This window comes from Mobula hypostoma, chromosome 7, assembly GCF_963921235.1.
Source record: "Mobula hypostoma chromosome 7, sMobHyp1.1, whole genome shotgun sequence".
NCBI classification, from domain to species: Eukaryota; Metazoa; Chordata; class Chondrichthyes; order Myliobatiformes; family Myliobatidae; genus Mobula; species Mobula hypostoma.
Genome location: NC_086103.1, coordinates 182,103,147 through 182,117,560, shown reverse-complemented (window position 1 = coordinate 182,117,560; position 14,414 = coordinate 182,103,147). Strand labels below are relative to the sequence as shown.

Sequence of the window (14,414 nt, the reverse complement as noted above, 5' to 3'; positions counted from 1 at the left end):
TTTGAACGTTCTCCCCATCACACGTGTGAGTTTCCTCCGGGTGTTCCGGTTTCCTCCCATGCTGAAAAGGTGTACAGGTTAGTAAGTTAATTGGTCACATGCTGTAATTGGGCAGTGTGGTCTCATTGGGTCGAAAGGGCCTGGTACCGTGCTGGTACCTGGTATCGCTAAATAAATAAAATAAAAGACGAAATATGAATGTAAGCTAGCCAATAATATAAAGGAGGATACAAAAGGGTTTTTCAGATATACAGTATAAAGAGTTAAAAAGAGACAAGAGTATATATATAGGACCATTGGAAGATGACACTGCGGAGGCAGTAATGCAGACAAAGGTGGATGAACTCAATAAGTATTTTGTATTCATTTTCCCTGTGAAAGGTGCCACCAATCTCTCTCAAATTTTTGTATCTTCTGCCTGACAAGAGAGGGGAGAAAAAGACTGACCAGGGTGGAAGTGGCCCTTGTCTATATTGGCTTCATTTGGAGGCAGTGGGAAGTATAAGTGGAGTAAATGGAGAGGAGGCTTTATGCGATGGACTGGGCTGTGTTCACAAGACTCTGCAATTGCTTGTGGCCTTGGGCTTAGCGGTGATGCATCTGAACAGGACCCTCTCTATAATGGATAGAGTCATACAGTCAGAGTGTCATAGAACAATACCACACAGAAACAGGCACCTCAGCCCAACTAGTCTGTGCCATACCATTAATCTGTCTAGTACCGTCGACCAGCACTCAGACCATAACCCTCCATACCCTTCCTATTCATGTACCTATCCAGATTTCTCTTAAATGTTGCAATCAAACCCGCATCCACCACTCCCACTGGCAACTCATTCCACACTCTCACCACCCTCTGAGTGAAGAAGTTCCCTCTTCATACTCCCCATAAACATTTCACCTTTTACTCTTGACCCATGACTTCTAGTTCTAGCCTCACCCCAGTAGAAGAAGCCTGCTTGCAGTTATCCCATCTATACCCATCATAGGGTCGTAAAGAGAGCTTTTGGTACATTGGCCTTTATTAATCAAAGTATTGAGTATAAGAGCTGGAATGTTATGATGAGGTTGTATAAGGCATTGGTGAGGCCGAATCTGGAGTATTGTGTTCAGTTTTGGTCACCAAATTACAGGAAGGATTTTAATAAGGTTGAAAGAGTGCAGAGAAGGTTTACAAGGATGTTGCCGGGACTTGAGAAACTCAGTTACAGAGAAAGGTTGAATAAGTTAGGACTTTATTCCCTGGAGCGTAGAAGAATGAGGGGAGATCTCATAGAGGTATGTAAAATTATGATGGGTATAGATAGAGTGAATGCAAGCAGGCTTTTTCCACTGAGGCAAGGGGAGAAAAAAACCAGAGGACATGGGTTAAGGGTGAGGGGGGAAAAGTTTAAAGGGAACATTAGGGGGGCTTCTTCACACAGAGAGTGGTGGGAGTGTGGAATGAGCTGCCAGACGAGGTGGTAAATGCAGGTTCTTTTTTAACATTTAAGAATAAATTGGACAGATACATGGATGAGAGGTGTATGGAGGGATATGGTTCGTGTGCAGGTCAGTGGGACTAGGCAGAAAATGGTTCGGCACAGCCAAGAAGGGCCAAAAGGCCTGTTTCTGTGCTGTAGTTTTTCTATGGTTTCTATATTACCAAACCTATACCCAGCATCTGTAAAAATCGGTGAGAGCCATCAGGAGCGTGCTATATTTACTTACCTTCTGAGGACCAGGATAAATGATTGGTGATGTTTACCCCCAGGAACTTGCTGTATGCCTGTGTTAGAACTGCAGACAGTGCCCTGGAGAGTGGGCAACCTCAGAGATAGGTAGCTGAAAGAAAACAGCAATCACGCGAGAATGCACACGTTCCAGCCAATTGGGCTTTCTTTGTAATGGTAATTAACTCTCTTCTTTTTGCTTCAGTTTATCAAGTCTTGATCAAAATACAACGATGATAATGCTCCCTTGCTTACCTTTGTCCGCTTACTGGGAAAGAAGATTAGTGATTTAGATAGATGCTGTTGAACGAGTAGTATAAATTTAATTCAGGTTTACCGCTTTGACAGTGTTAGTTATTTGTTCGCTTGAGAATTTTTAGTTAGCAGCCTGGTTAGTGTTTATTATTTTCTGTAGTTCTATACAGTTCTTATTAAAACTGAATGAACTGTCCATTCACCCTTCAGGGAGGAAGCTATGTAGAATGTACACCAGGACCAGCAGAGTTAAAAACTGTTACTTTCCCCAAGCAGTAAGGCTGATCAATACCTCCACCCACTAACCCAGCACCACTATTTTATCATTTCCTATCAGTAACCTTATGTACAGATGCTCCTGTGCCTAGCATCACCTGTAGACAATAAACCTATGTATATAAGCAATCTCACATATTTATATTTATTGTGAGTTGTACCATTATTGTATTTTTTATGTTATTGTACTTAGAGAGTTCATCATCAACATTATGTGCTGTGTTGTATGACGTGGGCAATCATGGTTTCCATGACCATGATTATTCCTGGCAAATTTTTCTACAGAAGTGGTTTGCCACTGCCTTCTTCTGGGCAGTGTCTTTACAAGATGAGTAACCCCGCAATTATCAATACTCTTCAGAGACTGTCTGTCTGGCATGAGTGGTAGTATAACCAGGACACGTGATATGCACCAGTTGCTCACTCATCACCTGCTCCCATGGCTTCATGTGACCCTGATCGGGGGGGCTAAGCAGGTGATACGCTTGCCCAGGGTGACCTGCCGGCTAGTGGGGGGAAGGAACATCTTATGCCTCCTTTGGTAGAGTTGTATCTCCACCCCACCAGCCAATTTACTGAGATACATTAGGGAATAGGCTCTTCCAGCCCTTCGAAGCCTCACCACCCAGCAACTCCTCATTTAACCCTAGCCTAATCGTGGGGCAATTTACAATGACCAATTAATCTACTAACTAGTATGTCTTTGAACTGTGGGAGGAAACCAGAGCACACAGGGAAAACCCACCTTTCCATGGGGAGGATGTACAGACTCCTTACAGACGATGTTGAAATTTAATTCCAAACTCCAATGTCCCGAGTTGTAAGGGTGGAGTAAAAATGATATAATTCTCTTTTACACCTGTGTACTGGTAATGACATTAAACAACCTTGAAGTTCACACCTCTGTCTCTCCTCTGCACTTGGGTCATCACTGAAGTCCTGTCGGCCAGTAAGTTTATGTATGTACACTGTTTTGTGCAGATGACAATAAACTCTATTGTTGAAAGTCTCCACCATCTCCTTTCAACACCATTTATACATACAGGAGTGTATATTCCACCCAGCTTCCAATGACCAACTCTTTTGTTTTGCTGGCATTGATGGAGAGGATGTTGTCTTGACAACATATGAAGGATCTCACCTGTCACAAACACCTGTATGATTCTAAAAAAAAAATGCCCTTAACTATTACATCAATTTCTTTTTTTTTTTCAGAACATAAGGAGCCACATACACTGATAAAAGCCTAAATCATGCTGAGGATGTATCGCTGAGGTTTTATAAGGTATTGGTCAGACTGCACTTAGAGTTTTGTGAGCTGTTTTTGGCCTCTTATCTAAGAAATAAAGCACTGACATTGGATAGGGTTTAGATGATATTCATGAGAATGATTCCGGGAATGAAAAGGTTAACATATGAGGGGTGGTTCACGAGTCATCTCTTGAAGATCCTAGAAAGACTGGACATGGAGAGGATGTTTCTTGCATTTGTGGAGTCGGGAATAAAGGGCACAGCCTCAGAACAGATGGACATCCGTTTAGAGCAGAGATGAGGCAAAATTCCTTTAGCCAGAGGGTGGTAAATCTGTGGAATTCATTGCCACAGACAGCTGTGGAAGCCATGTCTTTTGGATATATTTCAAGTGGAGGTTGATAGGTTCTTGATTAGCCAGGATTAGTATCAAAGGTTACAGGGAGAAGACAGGAGAATGGGACTGGGAGGGATAATAAATCAACCATAATGGAATGGCATAGAAGACTCGATGGACTGAGTGGCTTAATTCTGCTCCTATGTCCATGGTTTTATGGTCTTATGATCCAGACACCAAACAGTTAAAAGGGCTGGGCCCTCTGTTTTCCCTTCCCCCTCCCTCCCATCTCTGCAGACGCACAGCGGGCGCTGACTGGAGGGAAAAAAAGATTTTTTTTTAATTTTCACTCCGGTTCGCCGGATTGTTCAGAAAGCAGGGATGTTGGAACTGGAAAGGGCGTGGTGTTTGCGGATAGAAATGTCTGACTATGCTTCTGCCCGCGATGGAACTCAAGCCCAGTGATTTATTTCTTTTCCGGGCTATAGTTTATACTTTGCAGGTGGCAGCCGGAGCTGAGTTTTGAAGAACTATATCAGTGTTATTTTTTTCTGCGCTATCAAATCCAGGAGGTTTGGAAGGAGGTTGAGGTGATTTTGGTTGCTTGATCAGAGCCACTCGGGTGCGAGAGACAGTTTCAGCACCTTGGACAGCGATGGCGTGGCCGTGTATCAGCCGGGCGTGTTGTATCGCTCGCTTCTGGAACCAATTAGACAAGGCCGATATTGCTGTGCCCTTGGTGTTCACGAAATACTCCGAGGTTACCGACGGATCAACCCCCCATCCGAGCCAATTCCGAGCCCCGGGGATTGAAGCCCAGCCCGTGGGAGGCGATCAGGAGTCCGTCGCAAAGACCACTGAGGTAGTTTTGGTAAAAAAAAATATACATTATTGCCTTAGATAATTCTGGTTGGTCTTTTGCGATTCAGGTGTCAGATTTTGCATGGGGGCAGTGCTGCCTTGATGTGTGTGTGTGTGTGTGTGTGTGTGTGTATGTGTGTGTGTGTGTGCGTGTGTGTGTGTGTGTGTGTGTGTGTGTGTGTGTGTGTGCTTCAGCTGTGCAGCGCAAGGTGCCAGAGACAACCTTCATCTGCCGGCGCCTGCCTGCATCACGGCCATATGCTCTCCAGTCAACAGATGGGGGTCTGTAACTAACTGTGGTGTTGCCACCCCACCCCTGTTGTCACAGCCTTTCAAGGATTTCGATCGGGTGGAGGGGGGTTGTCGTACATTTTGGATGTGCGACCCGGAGTGACTCCCCTCTTCCCTCCCCCACCCTGCCTCTCTTACATAAATGATTAACTAGACACCTTACAGTCAACGGAGCAGAAACGCCACACGGTGAAAGTGGGTCCACGCAGCCATTAGCAATGTAGATCGAGAGAGAGCACAGACGGATGGAGAGAGATAGATAAAGGGTGTGTGTGAGAGAGAAAGAGAGATGCAAATAGATAGAGGGAGATAGAGAGAAAGAGGAATCGAGATAGGCAAAGATATATAGATAGGGACAGAGATAGAGAAATACAGAAAGAGAGAGAGGGAGATAAATAAATATAGAAATACAGAGGCAGGTGGATAGAGAGAACAGAGATAGATAGACTGAAAATAAGATACTGATAGATCAATGGATAGAAACACAGAGTTAGATAGACAGACAAATATAGAGACACACAGATGGCAGACAGACACACAAAGGTAGGCAGACACAAATACAGAGATAGCTATGTACACACAGATAGAGAGACAGACAAAGGGATAGACATTCAGATAGACACAGAAGATAGAATGGACAGGCAGATGAGCAGGTCAATAGACAAAAGTCACTAATTCAACCATTCATAAATAACTTGCTTAAAGGTTTAAAATCACACTTTAATGTACAAATTTAATCATATTTCTGTTCATATCATATTCTGGCTGGTTTCAGTTTTATGTGTTCAGCAATCTATTTTTATTGTAAAAATTTTAAGAATCCAGTGAATTTTCAGTGACTATTCAATAATTTAACACACATACAAGACAATCACACAGACACAGACGTACTCCCACACACACTCACAGACACAACTACACACATACACACACGCACACTTTCATAGTCACATACACTCACACACAGTCATGCAGATACTCACACTCACACGCTCTCACACACACACACCACCTCACTCATACTCACACACACTCACAGACACACACGCACACACATGCAGATGCTCACACGCTCACACACTCTCTCACACACACACACACAACACACAGACATACACACTACCTCTCTCATACACACACTCACAAACTGACACACACACGCATACTCATGCAGACACAGACTTACACTCACAATCTCTCTCTCTCACACACACACACACACACACACACACAGGTCTGATGGAGCAGCACACATCCTGTTCTTGTCTCTGTGATGTTGCCACCTCCAGCCACACCCTTCCTCCCTCCACAGTATCCTCGGGGGTCTCTCAGATCCATGGTGAGGGCTGTTCTGGGATTAGTTTACACACTGCAGCCGTGAATGTCTTATTTTAATTCTGCTAAAAGCTCCCACATCCCTCCTCTGAGCAAGACCTGTCACACTGAGCCTGCGTCACACTAGCACGTCTTTGCAGTGCTAACACAGAGTCTCATTATACGTAAACACAGGAGGTTCTGCAGATGCTGGAAATCTTAAGCAACAGACACAAAATGCTGGAGGAACTCAGCAGGCCGGACAGCATCGATGGAAATGAAGAAACAGTCGATGTTTCAGGCCGAGACTCTTCTTCAGGACTGGAAAGGAAGGGGGCAGAAGCCAGAATAAGAAGGTGAGGGAGGGGAAGGAGGACAAGTTGGCAGGTGATATGTGAGAGCAGGTGATGGGGAATGTAGGTGCATGGGTGAGGGTGTGGTGGTGATGAAGTGAGAAGCTGGGAGGTGATAGATGGAAGAGGTAAAGGGCTGAAGAAGCAGGAATCTTGAGGAGAGTGGACCACGGAAGAAATGGAAGGAGGAGGGGCACCATGGATAGTGATGGGCAGCCGAGGATGTTCTTATGTTCTTATTCCCATGTTCTTATTCTGGCTTCTACCCGCTTCCTTTCCAGTGCTGATAAAGTGTCTTGGCCCGAAACAGCGACTGTTTACTCCCCTCTATAGATGCTGTCTCATTTTACATGGGAGCCACCACCAGCGTTGCAGAGAACACTTGGATCCTCTTGGACAGATTCGGATCAGACACGTCATTTAATTTGGATGTTAACCGTGATTTGTTGTTGTACTCCAGTGTCTCTGTTAGTCAAAACAGCTCAGAATTCATCTGTTAAACTGCAGCATTTAATAGAAGAAAGCTGTCTCAGCATTGCAAGAAAGGTGCAATTTATTTTTTTATTTGTTTAGCGATACAGGGCGGAACCTGACCTCACGAGCCGCACTGCCCAGCAATCCACCGGTTTAGCACAGGACAATTTGCAATGACCAAGTAACCTACTGACCAGTGGACTGTGAGAGGAAACCAGAGCACCTGGACTAATTCCCCGCACTCACGGGAAGAACATACAAAGTTTCTTACAGAGGATGCTGGAGTTGAACACCCAACTCCAGGATCCCAAACTGTAATAGTGTTATGCTAATCATCACGTACTTGTGGTGAGTACTCTCTGTCCCTTGTCATCAGGGATAAACAACCGACTAAAGACCATAGATATCGGAGCAGAATTAGGCCGTTTGCCCCCCTCGGCCCCAACCTCCTGCCTTCTCCCCGTATCCCTTCATGCCCTGACTAATCAAGAATCTGTCAACCTCTGCCTTAAATATACCTAATACAGTATCTTGGCCTCCACAGCCACCTGTGGCAACGAATTCCACAGATACACTACTCTCTGGCTAAAGAAATTCTTCCTCATCTCCATTCCAATCCTCTATTCTGAGGCTGAGTCCTCTGGTCTTAGACTCCCCCCCACCATAGCAAACACTTTGTCCACATCCACTCTGTCGAGGCCTTTCAATATTTGATAGGTTTCAATGAGGTCACCCCTCATTCTTCTGAACTCCTGTGAGTAGAGGGCCAGAGCCATCAAACACTCCTCAGATGACAAGCCTTCCAATCCCAGGATCATTTTCGTGAACATCCTTTGAACCCTCTCCAATGTCAGCACATTCTTTCTTAGATAAGGAGCCCAAAACTGCTCGCAATACTCTGAGTGAGGCTTCACCAGTGTTTTATAAAGCCTCAACATTACATCCTTGCTTTTATATTCTAGTCGTCTTGAAATGAATGCTAACATTGCATTTGCCTTCCTCAACACCATCTCAACGTGCATATTAACCTTTAGTGAATCCTGCATGAGGGCTCCCAAGTCCTTTGCACCTCAGATTTTTAATTTTTTTTCTCCATTTAGATAATAGTCTACCCTTTTATTTCTTCTACGAAAGTGTATGACTATATACTTCCAGACACTGTATTCTATCTGCTATTTATTTGCCCATTCTCCTAATCTAAGTCCTCCTGTAGCCTCTCTACTTCCTCAAAACTACCTCTCCCTTCATCTATCTATCTTTGTATCGTCCACAAACTTGGCCACAAAGCCATCTACTCCATCATCCAAAACGTTAACATGTAATGTAAAAATAAGTTGTCCCAACATAGACCCTTGTGGAACACCACTAGTCACTGGTAGCCAATCCAAAAAGGTTCCCTTTATTCCCACCCTTTACCTCCCACCAGTCAGCCAATTCTCTCTCCGTGCTAGTATCTTTCCCGTAATACCAAGGGCTCTTATCATGTTAAGCAGCCACATGTGTGGCACCTTGTCAAAGGTCTGAAAATCCAAGTGCACGTCATCCACCATTCCTCTTTTGTCTATCTGCTTGTTATTTTTTCAAAGAATTCCAACAGATTTGTCAGGCAAGATTTTCCCTAAAGAAAACCATGCTGACTATGGCCTACTTTATCATGTGCTTCCAAGTACCCCAAAACCACATCCTTAACAATCGACACCAACACCTTCCTACTCATTGAGGTGAGACTAAGTCAAACTAAGACTATCTTTTCCTTGCTTCTGTCTCTCTCCCTTCTTGAAGAGTGGAGTGACATTTGCAATTTTCCATTCCTCCAGAACCATGCAAGAATCAAATGATTCTTGAAAGATCATTGCCTCCACAATTTCTCAGCCACTTTTTTCAGAACCGTGGAGTATACACCATCTGGTCCAGGTGACCGATGTCCTTTCAGACCCTTTGGTTTCTCAAGCACCTTCTCCCTAGTAATGGCAACGTCATACACTTCTGTCCCCTGACACTTTTGAACTTCTGGCATACTGATAGTATCTTCCACAGTGAAGACTGATACAAAATACTTATTCAGTTCATCCGCCATTTCCTTGTCCCCCATCACTACCTCTCCAGCATAATTTTCCAGCGGTCCGATATCTACTCTCACCTCCCGTTTACACTTTAAATATCAAAATAAACTTTTAGGGTCCTCTTTAATAATATAGGAAAGCTTGCCTTCGCAATTCATCTTTTCCTTCTTTATGACTTTTTAGCTGCCTTTGAAAAACTAGAGATCTTTTTCCTTACCTCTCCACAACAGTGTTCCATTGGGGAGACACACCGGTCCATCATTTAGCAAGCTGTGTGTTCAAAATGCACTCCAGTTGACAATCCATTAGAGTCCACAATGCTGCATTGCTTACCTGGAACAATACAGAACAGAAACAGGTTGGGGAGAAGGCAGAAGAAAGGAGTTGAGAGCAGTAAGAAATCAGTCATGATGGAGCAGCAGAGCAGACACGATGGGCCTAATGGCCTAATTCTGCTCCTATGTCTTATGGTCTTATGATCTTCTAGCCCCTTCAACCCACAATGTCTGCAATGACCAGTACTGTGTAAAAATCTTATATAGCTAGACAGCCTAAGACTTTTGCACAGTAGTGCATTTGTCAACGTGGATGTAGTGAGCAAGTTTGTAAATCTGGCGGGAGCAAAGGATGTTGTGAATGGCAAGGGTGGAGTGCTGCGGGAGAGATGTGGAGCCGATGGCAGCTAAGGGCATGGGTGTTGGTGTATGTACAGACACACACCAGTCCTGAGACACTGGGCAAGGTCATTTGATTCCAAACAATTGGTTTATTGATCTAATGAATGTCTCTCTGGTGCTTCCCACTCCCTCCCCTTTCCTTTTCCCTTTTCCAAACCATGATTCCCCCCTCCCTGCCCCCTTCCCACTCTCAGTCCACAATAGAGACCCAGATCAGAATAAAGTTTATTATCACTCACATAAGTCATAATGTTTTTTGCGGCAGCAGTACGGTGCAATATAATACATAAAATTCCAGGCACCTACCATTCACTGTGTTAAAAAAAAATCCTTGCCCCACACACCTCCTTCAGAATTTCCCACTCTCACTTTCAGGCTCAACCCTCTGGTTTTCAATATTTCTATGCTGGGGGAAAGATTCTGTAATGAGAGAGCTGTGGATGGTGGTGAACCCAATTTCAGGGTAAGGTCTGGAAATAACTCAAGACTTGGACTTGGACTCAAAATAAACAAGATGACACAAACAAAGTCCAAAGGTGAAATTGCAAATAGCTGTTCAGGAAATGGAATTCCTATGACTGAGCTCAACACCAGGACTTTAAGTATAGACTTGCCTAGGAGGAACGTGACAATTGGCAGACTGTCTTAAAGGGACAGTTGCAACTAACCGTACTCTGGGGAAATGCAGCACTGTTCAAAATTGCCCATTAGAGAGATCTTGGGGTCCAAGTTCATAGCTCTATGAAAGTGGCAACATAAGTCAATAGGATGGTAAAGGCAGCATCATTGGGGACACAGGATTTAAGAGTCAGGAGGTCATAGTCATAGTCATAGTCATACTTTATTGATCCCGAGGGAAATTGGGTTTCGTTACAGTTGCACCAACCAAGAATAGAGTATAAATATAGCAGTATAAAACCATAAATAATTAAATAATAATATGTAAATTATGCCAGATGGAAATAAGTCCAGGACCAGCCTATTGGCTCAGGGTGTCTGACCCTCCAAGGGAGGAGTTGTAAAGTCTGATGGCCACAGGCAGGAATGACTTCCTATGACCCTCAGTGTTGCATCTCGGTGGAATGAGTCTCTGGCTGAATGTACTGCTGTGCCCACCCAGTACATTATGTAGTGGATGGGAGACATTGTCCAAGATGGCATGCAACTTGGACAGCATCCTCTTTTCAGACACCACCGTCAGAGAGTCCAGTTCCATCCCCACAAAGCACAGAGCACCTGTTCCGCTCACATTTTATTGACTCTGCCTCTCGTCGCTTCGCCCGTCGCGGTACAAGTGCTACACATGCCCTTATCATGTCAGGGCCCCAGACAGTCCTTCCAGGTGAGGCGACACTTCACCTGTGAGTCGGCTGGGGTGATATACTGCGTCCGGTGCTCCCGATGTGGCCTTCTATATATTGGCGAGACCCGACGCAGACTGGGAGACCGTTTTGCTGAACATCTACGCTCTGTCCGCCAGAGAAAGCAGGATCTCCCAGTGGCCACATATTTTAATTCCACATCCCATTCCCATTCTGGTATGTCTATCCACGGCCTCCTCTACTGTAAAAATGAAGCCACACTCAGGTTGGAGGAACAACACCTTATATTCCGTCTGGGTAGCCTCCAACCTGATGGCACGAACATTGACTTCTCTAACTTCCGTTAATGCCCCACATCCCCCTCGTACCCCATCCGTTATTTATTTATGTACACACATTCTTTCTCTCACTCTCCTTTTTCTCCCTCGGTCCCCCTCACTATACCCCTTGCCCATCCTCTGGGTTTCCCCCCCTCCCCCTTTTCCTTCTCCCCGGGCCTCCCGACCCATGATCCTGTCATATCCCTTTTGCCTATCACCTGTCCAGCTCTTGGCTCTATCCCTCCCCCTCCTGTCTTCTCCTGTCATTTTGGATCTCCCCCTCCCCCTCCCACTTTCAAATCTCTCACTAGCTCTTCCTTCAGTTAGTCCTGACGAAGGGTCTCGGCCTGAAACGTCGACTGTCCCTCTTCCTAGAGATGCTGCCTGGCCTGCTGCGTTCACCAGCAACTTTGATGTGTGTTGCTTGAATTTCCAGCATCTGCAGAATTCCTCATGTTTGCAGATTCCCTCTTCTTCAGCTCTTTACCTCTTCCTCTTATCCCCCCCCCAGCTTCTCACTCCCCCACCCACCTCACCCCTCAGACTGTCTCACCTATCATCTGCCAGTTTCTACCTCCCCTCCTCTCTCCTGTTCTCTTCCTTTCCAGTCCTGAAGAAGGGTCTCGGCCCGAAATGTCGACTCTTTATTCCCCTCCATAGATGTTGCCTGACCTGCTGAGTTCCTCCAGCATTTTCTGTGTGTTGCTATAGACTGGAAGGTTCTTGGGTTCCGATATTTTGAATGACTCTCTACAGTCTCCTAGTGGTCCTTCTGGTGAAGGAAGACCCCACCCCCCACACAGTGCTGTTGGGGGGGAGGGAGTTCTAGGATTCAGACCCAGCGACAGTGATATATTTCCAAGTGGGGATGGTGTGTGACTAGGAGGGGAACCCTTGCCTTTCTGGGTGGGAGGGTTTATCAGAGTAGATCGGCTGAGTAACACAGTGTGTTTTGTAGATGGTGCACACTGCGGCCACTGTGTGTCAATAGTAGAGGGAGTGTTTAGTGGGGTGAAAGGGATGTTGTGTAACCTATGTTCTTCCAGAGGAGTAGGACAGCAGAGCAACCTAGTGGTTAGCACAATCGATTCACAGCAACAGCGATCACTGATCTGGGTTCGATTACTGCCACTGTTTGTGCATTTCCCCTGTGACTGCATTGATTTACACCGGGTGCACCAGCTTTTTCCCGCAATACAAAAATATACAGTGCATGGAGACACGACTGGGCTGCCGCCAGCGCAATACTCGGACTGTATTGATCATTGACGTAAAATGATGCATTTCACTGTATTGTTTCCGTGTACATGTGACAGATAAAACCAATCTTAGAAAATACCAACTTTAACTTGTGTAAAGGAATTAGATTTACCCCAGCAATGACAATCACACTAATAAATCACTTCTACGTAATGATTGAGATCCCAAGGTGCTGCACAATGGTATCAGTGAGTCCAATTTGAGCCACCCATCTGTAGAGAGCCTTTCATGATGTCAGAATAGCCCCAGGTACCTCACAATCTATAACAACACACAAATTGCTAGAGGAACGCAAAATGAAATTTAGAGTATTGTGTGCTGTTTTCACTAACTCACAACGGGAGAGATTGAAAGAGTACAGAGAAAATTTACAAGGATGTTGCCAGGACTTGAGGACCAGAGTTATGGGGAAACGTTGAATAGGTTAGAACTTCATTCCCTGGAGCAAAGAAGAATGAGGGGAGATTTGATAAAGGCATACAAAATTATGAGAGGTATAGATAGGGTAAATGTAAGCAGGCTTTTTCCACTGAGGTTGGGTGATACTAGAAGAAGAGGCCATGGGTTAAGGGTGAAAGGTGAAATTTTAAGGAAGATGAGCAGGAACTTCTTAACTGAGAAGGTGGTGAGAGTGTGGAACGAGCTGCCAGTGGAAATAATGGTTGCAAGTTTGATAAGAAGTTTGAAAAGAAGTTTGCATAGGTACATGGATGGGAGGGATATGGAGAGCAATGGTCCAGATGCAGGTCGACAGCACTAGGCAGAATAGCAGTTCAGCATGGACTAGGTGGGCTAAAGGTTCTGTTTCTATTAACGTAAAGGAACCCTTGGGAGACAGTGATCAAAATATGATGGAATTCACCCTGCAGTTTGAGAAGGAGAAGATAAAGCCAGATGTATCAGTATTACATTGGAGTAAAGGGAATTACAGAGGCAGTAGAAAGGAGCTACCCAAGGTTGATTGGAATGGAACACTCACAGAGATAATGGCAGAGCAGGAATGGCTGGGGTTTCTGGGGCAATTTCGCAGGTGCAGGATACATACATCTCAAAGAAGAGTAAGTATTTTAAAGGCAGGTGTGTTAAGGGGCAGCAGTTGCTATTACTAGGGAGATAGTGCTTGGGAAATTGAAAGGTCTGAAGGTAGATAAGTCCCCTAGACCTAATGGCCTACACCCCAGGATTCTAAAGGAGGTAGCTGAAGAGATTGTGGACGTATTACTAATGACCTTTCAAGAAGCAATAGAGTCTGGCATGGTTCCAGAGGACAGGAAAGTTGCAAATGTCACTCTACTCTTCAAGAAAGCAGAGAAGCAGAAGAAAAGAAGTTCTAGGTCAGTTAGTCTGACCTCAGTTGTTGAGAAGATGTTGGAGTCAATTGTTAAGGATGTGGCTTCGAGGTACTTGGAGATAGATGATAAAATAGGCCAAAGATAGCATGGTTTCCTTAAGGGAAGAGCTAGCCTGACAAGTCTGTTGGAAATTTTTGAAGAAATACTGCAACAAACAGAATAGTCACAGGAGAATCAGTGGATGATGTGTACTTGAATTTTCAGAAGGTGTTTGATAAGGTGCCACACATGAGGCTGCTTAACAAGATAAGAACCCAAGATATTACAGGAGGGGTACTAGCATAGATAGAGCATTG

General features: G+C 44.8%; 1 protein-coding gene across 1 annotated transcript in view; it reads left to right on the top strand.

Annotated features, from left to right (window-relative positions):
• Positions 1 to 4,136: 4,136 nt before the first annotated feature.
• Positions 4,137 to 14,414, top strand: part of map6a (microtubule-associated protein 6a) — a 52,762-nt gene continuing 42,484 nt past the window's right edge. Inside the window, exon 1 of the mRNA XM_063054669.1 lies at positions 4,137 to 4,693. Within this exon, the coding sequence (XP_062910739.1) occupies positions 4,487 to 4,693 (207 nt within the window). The 5' untranslated portion in view covers positions 4,137 to 4,486. The remainder of the gene's footprint in view (positions 4,694 to 14,414) is intronic.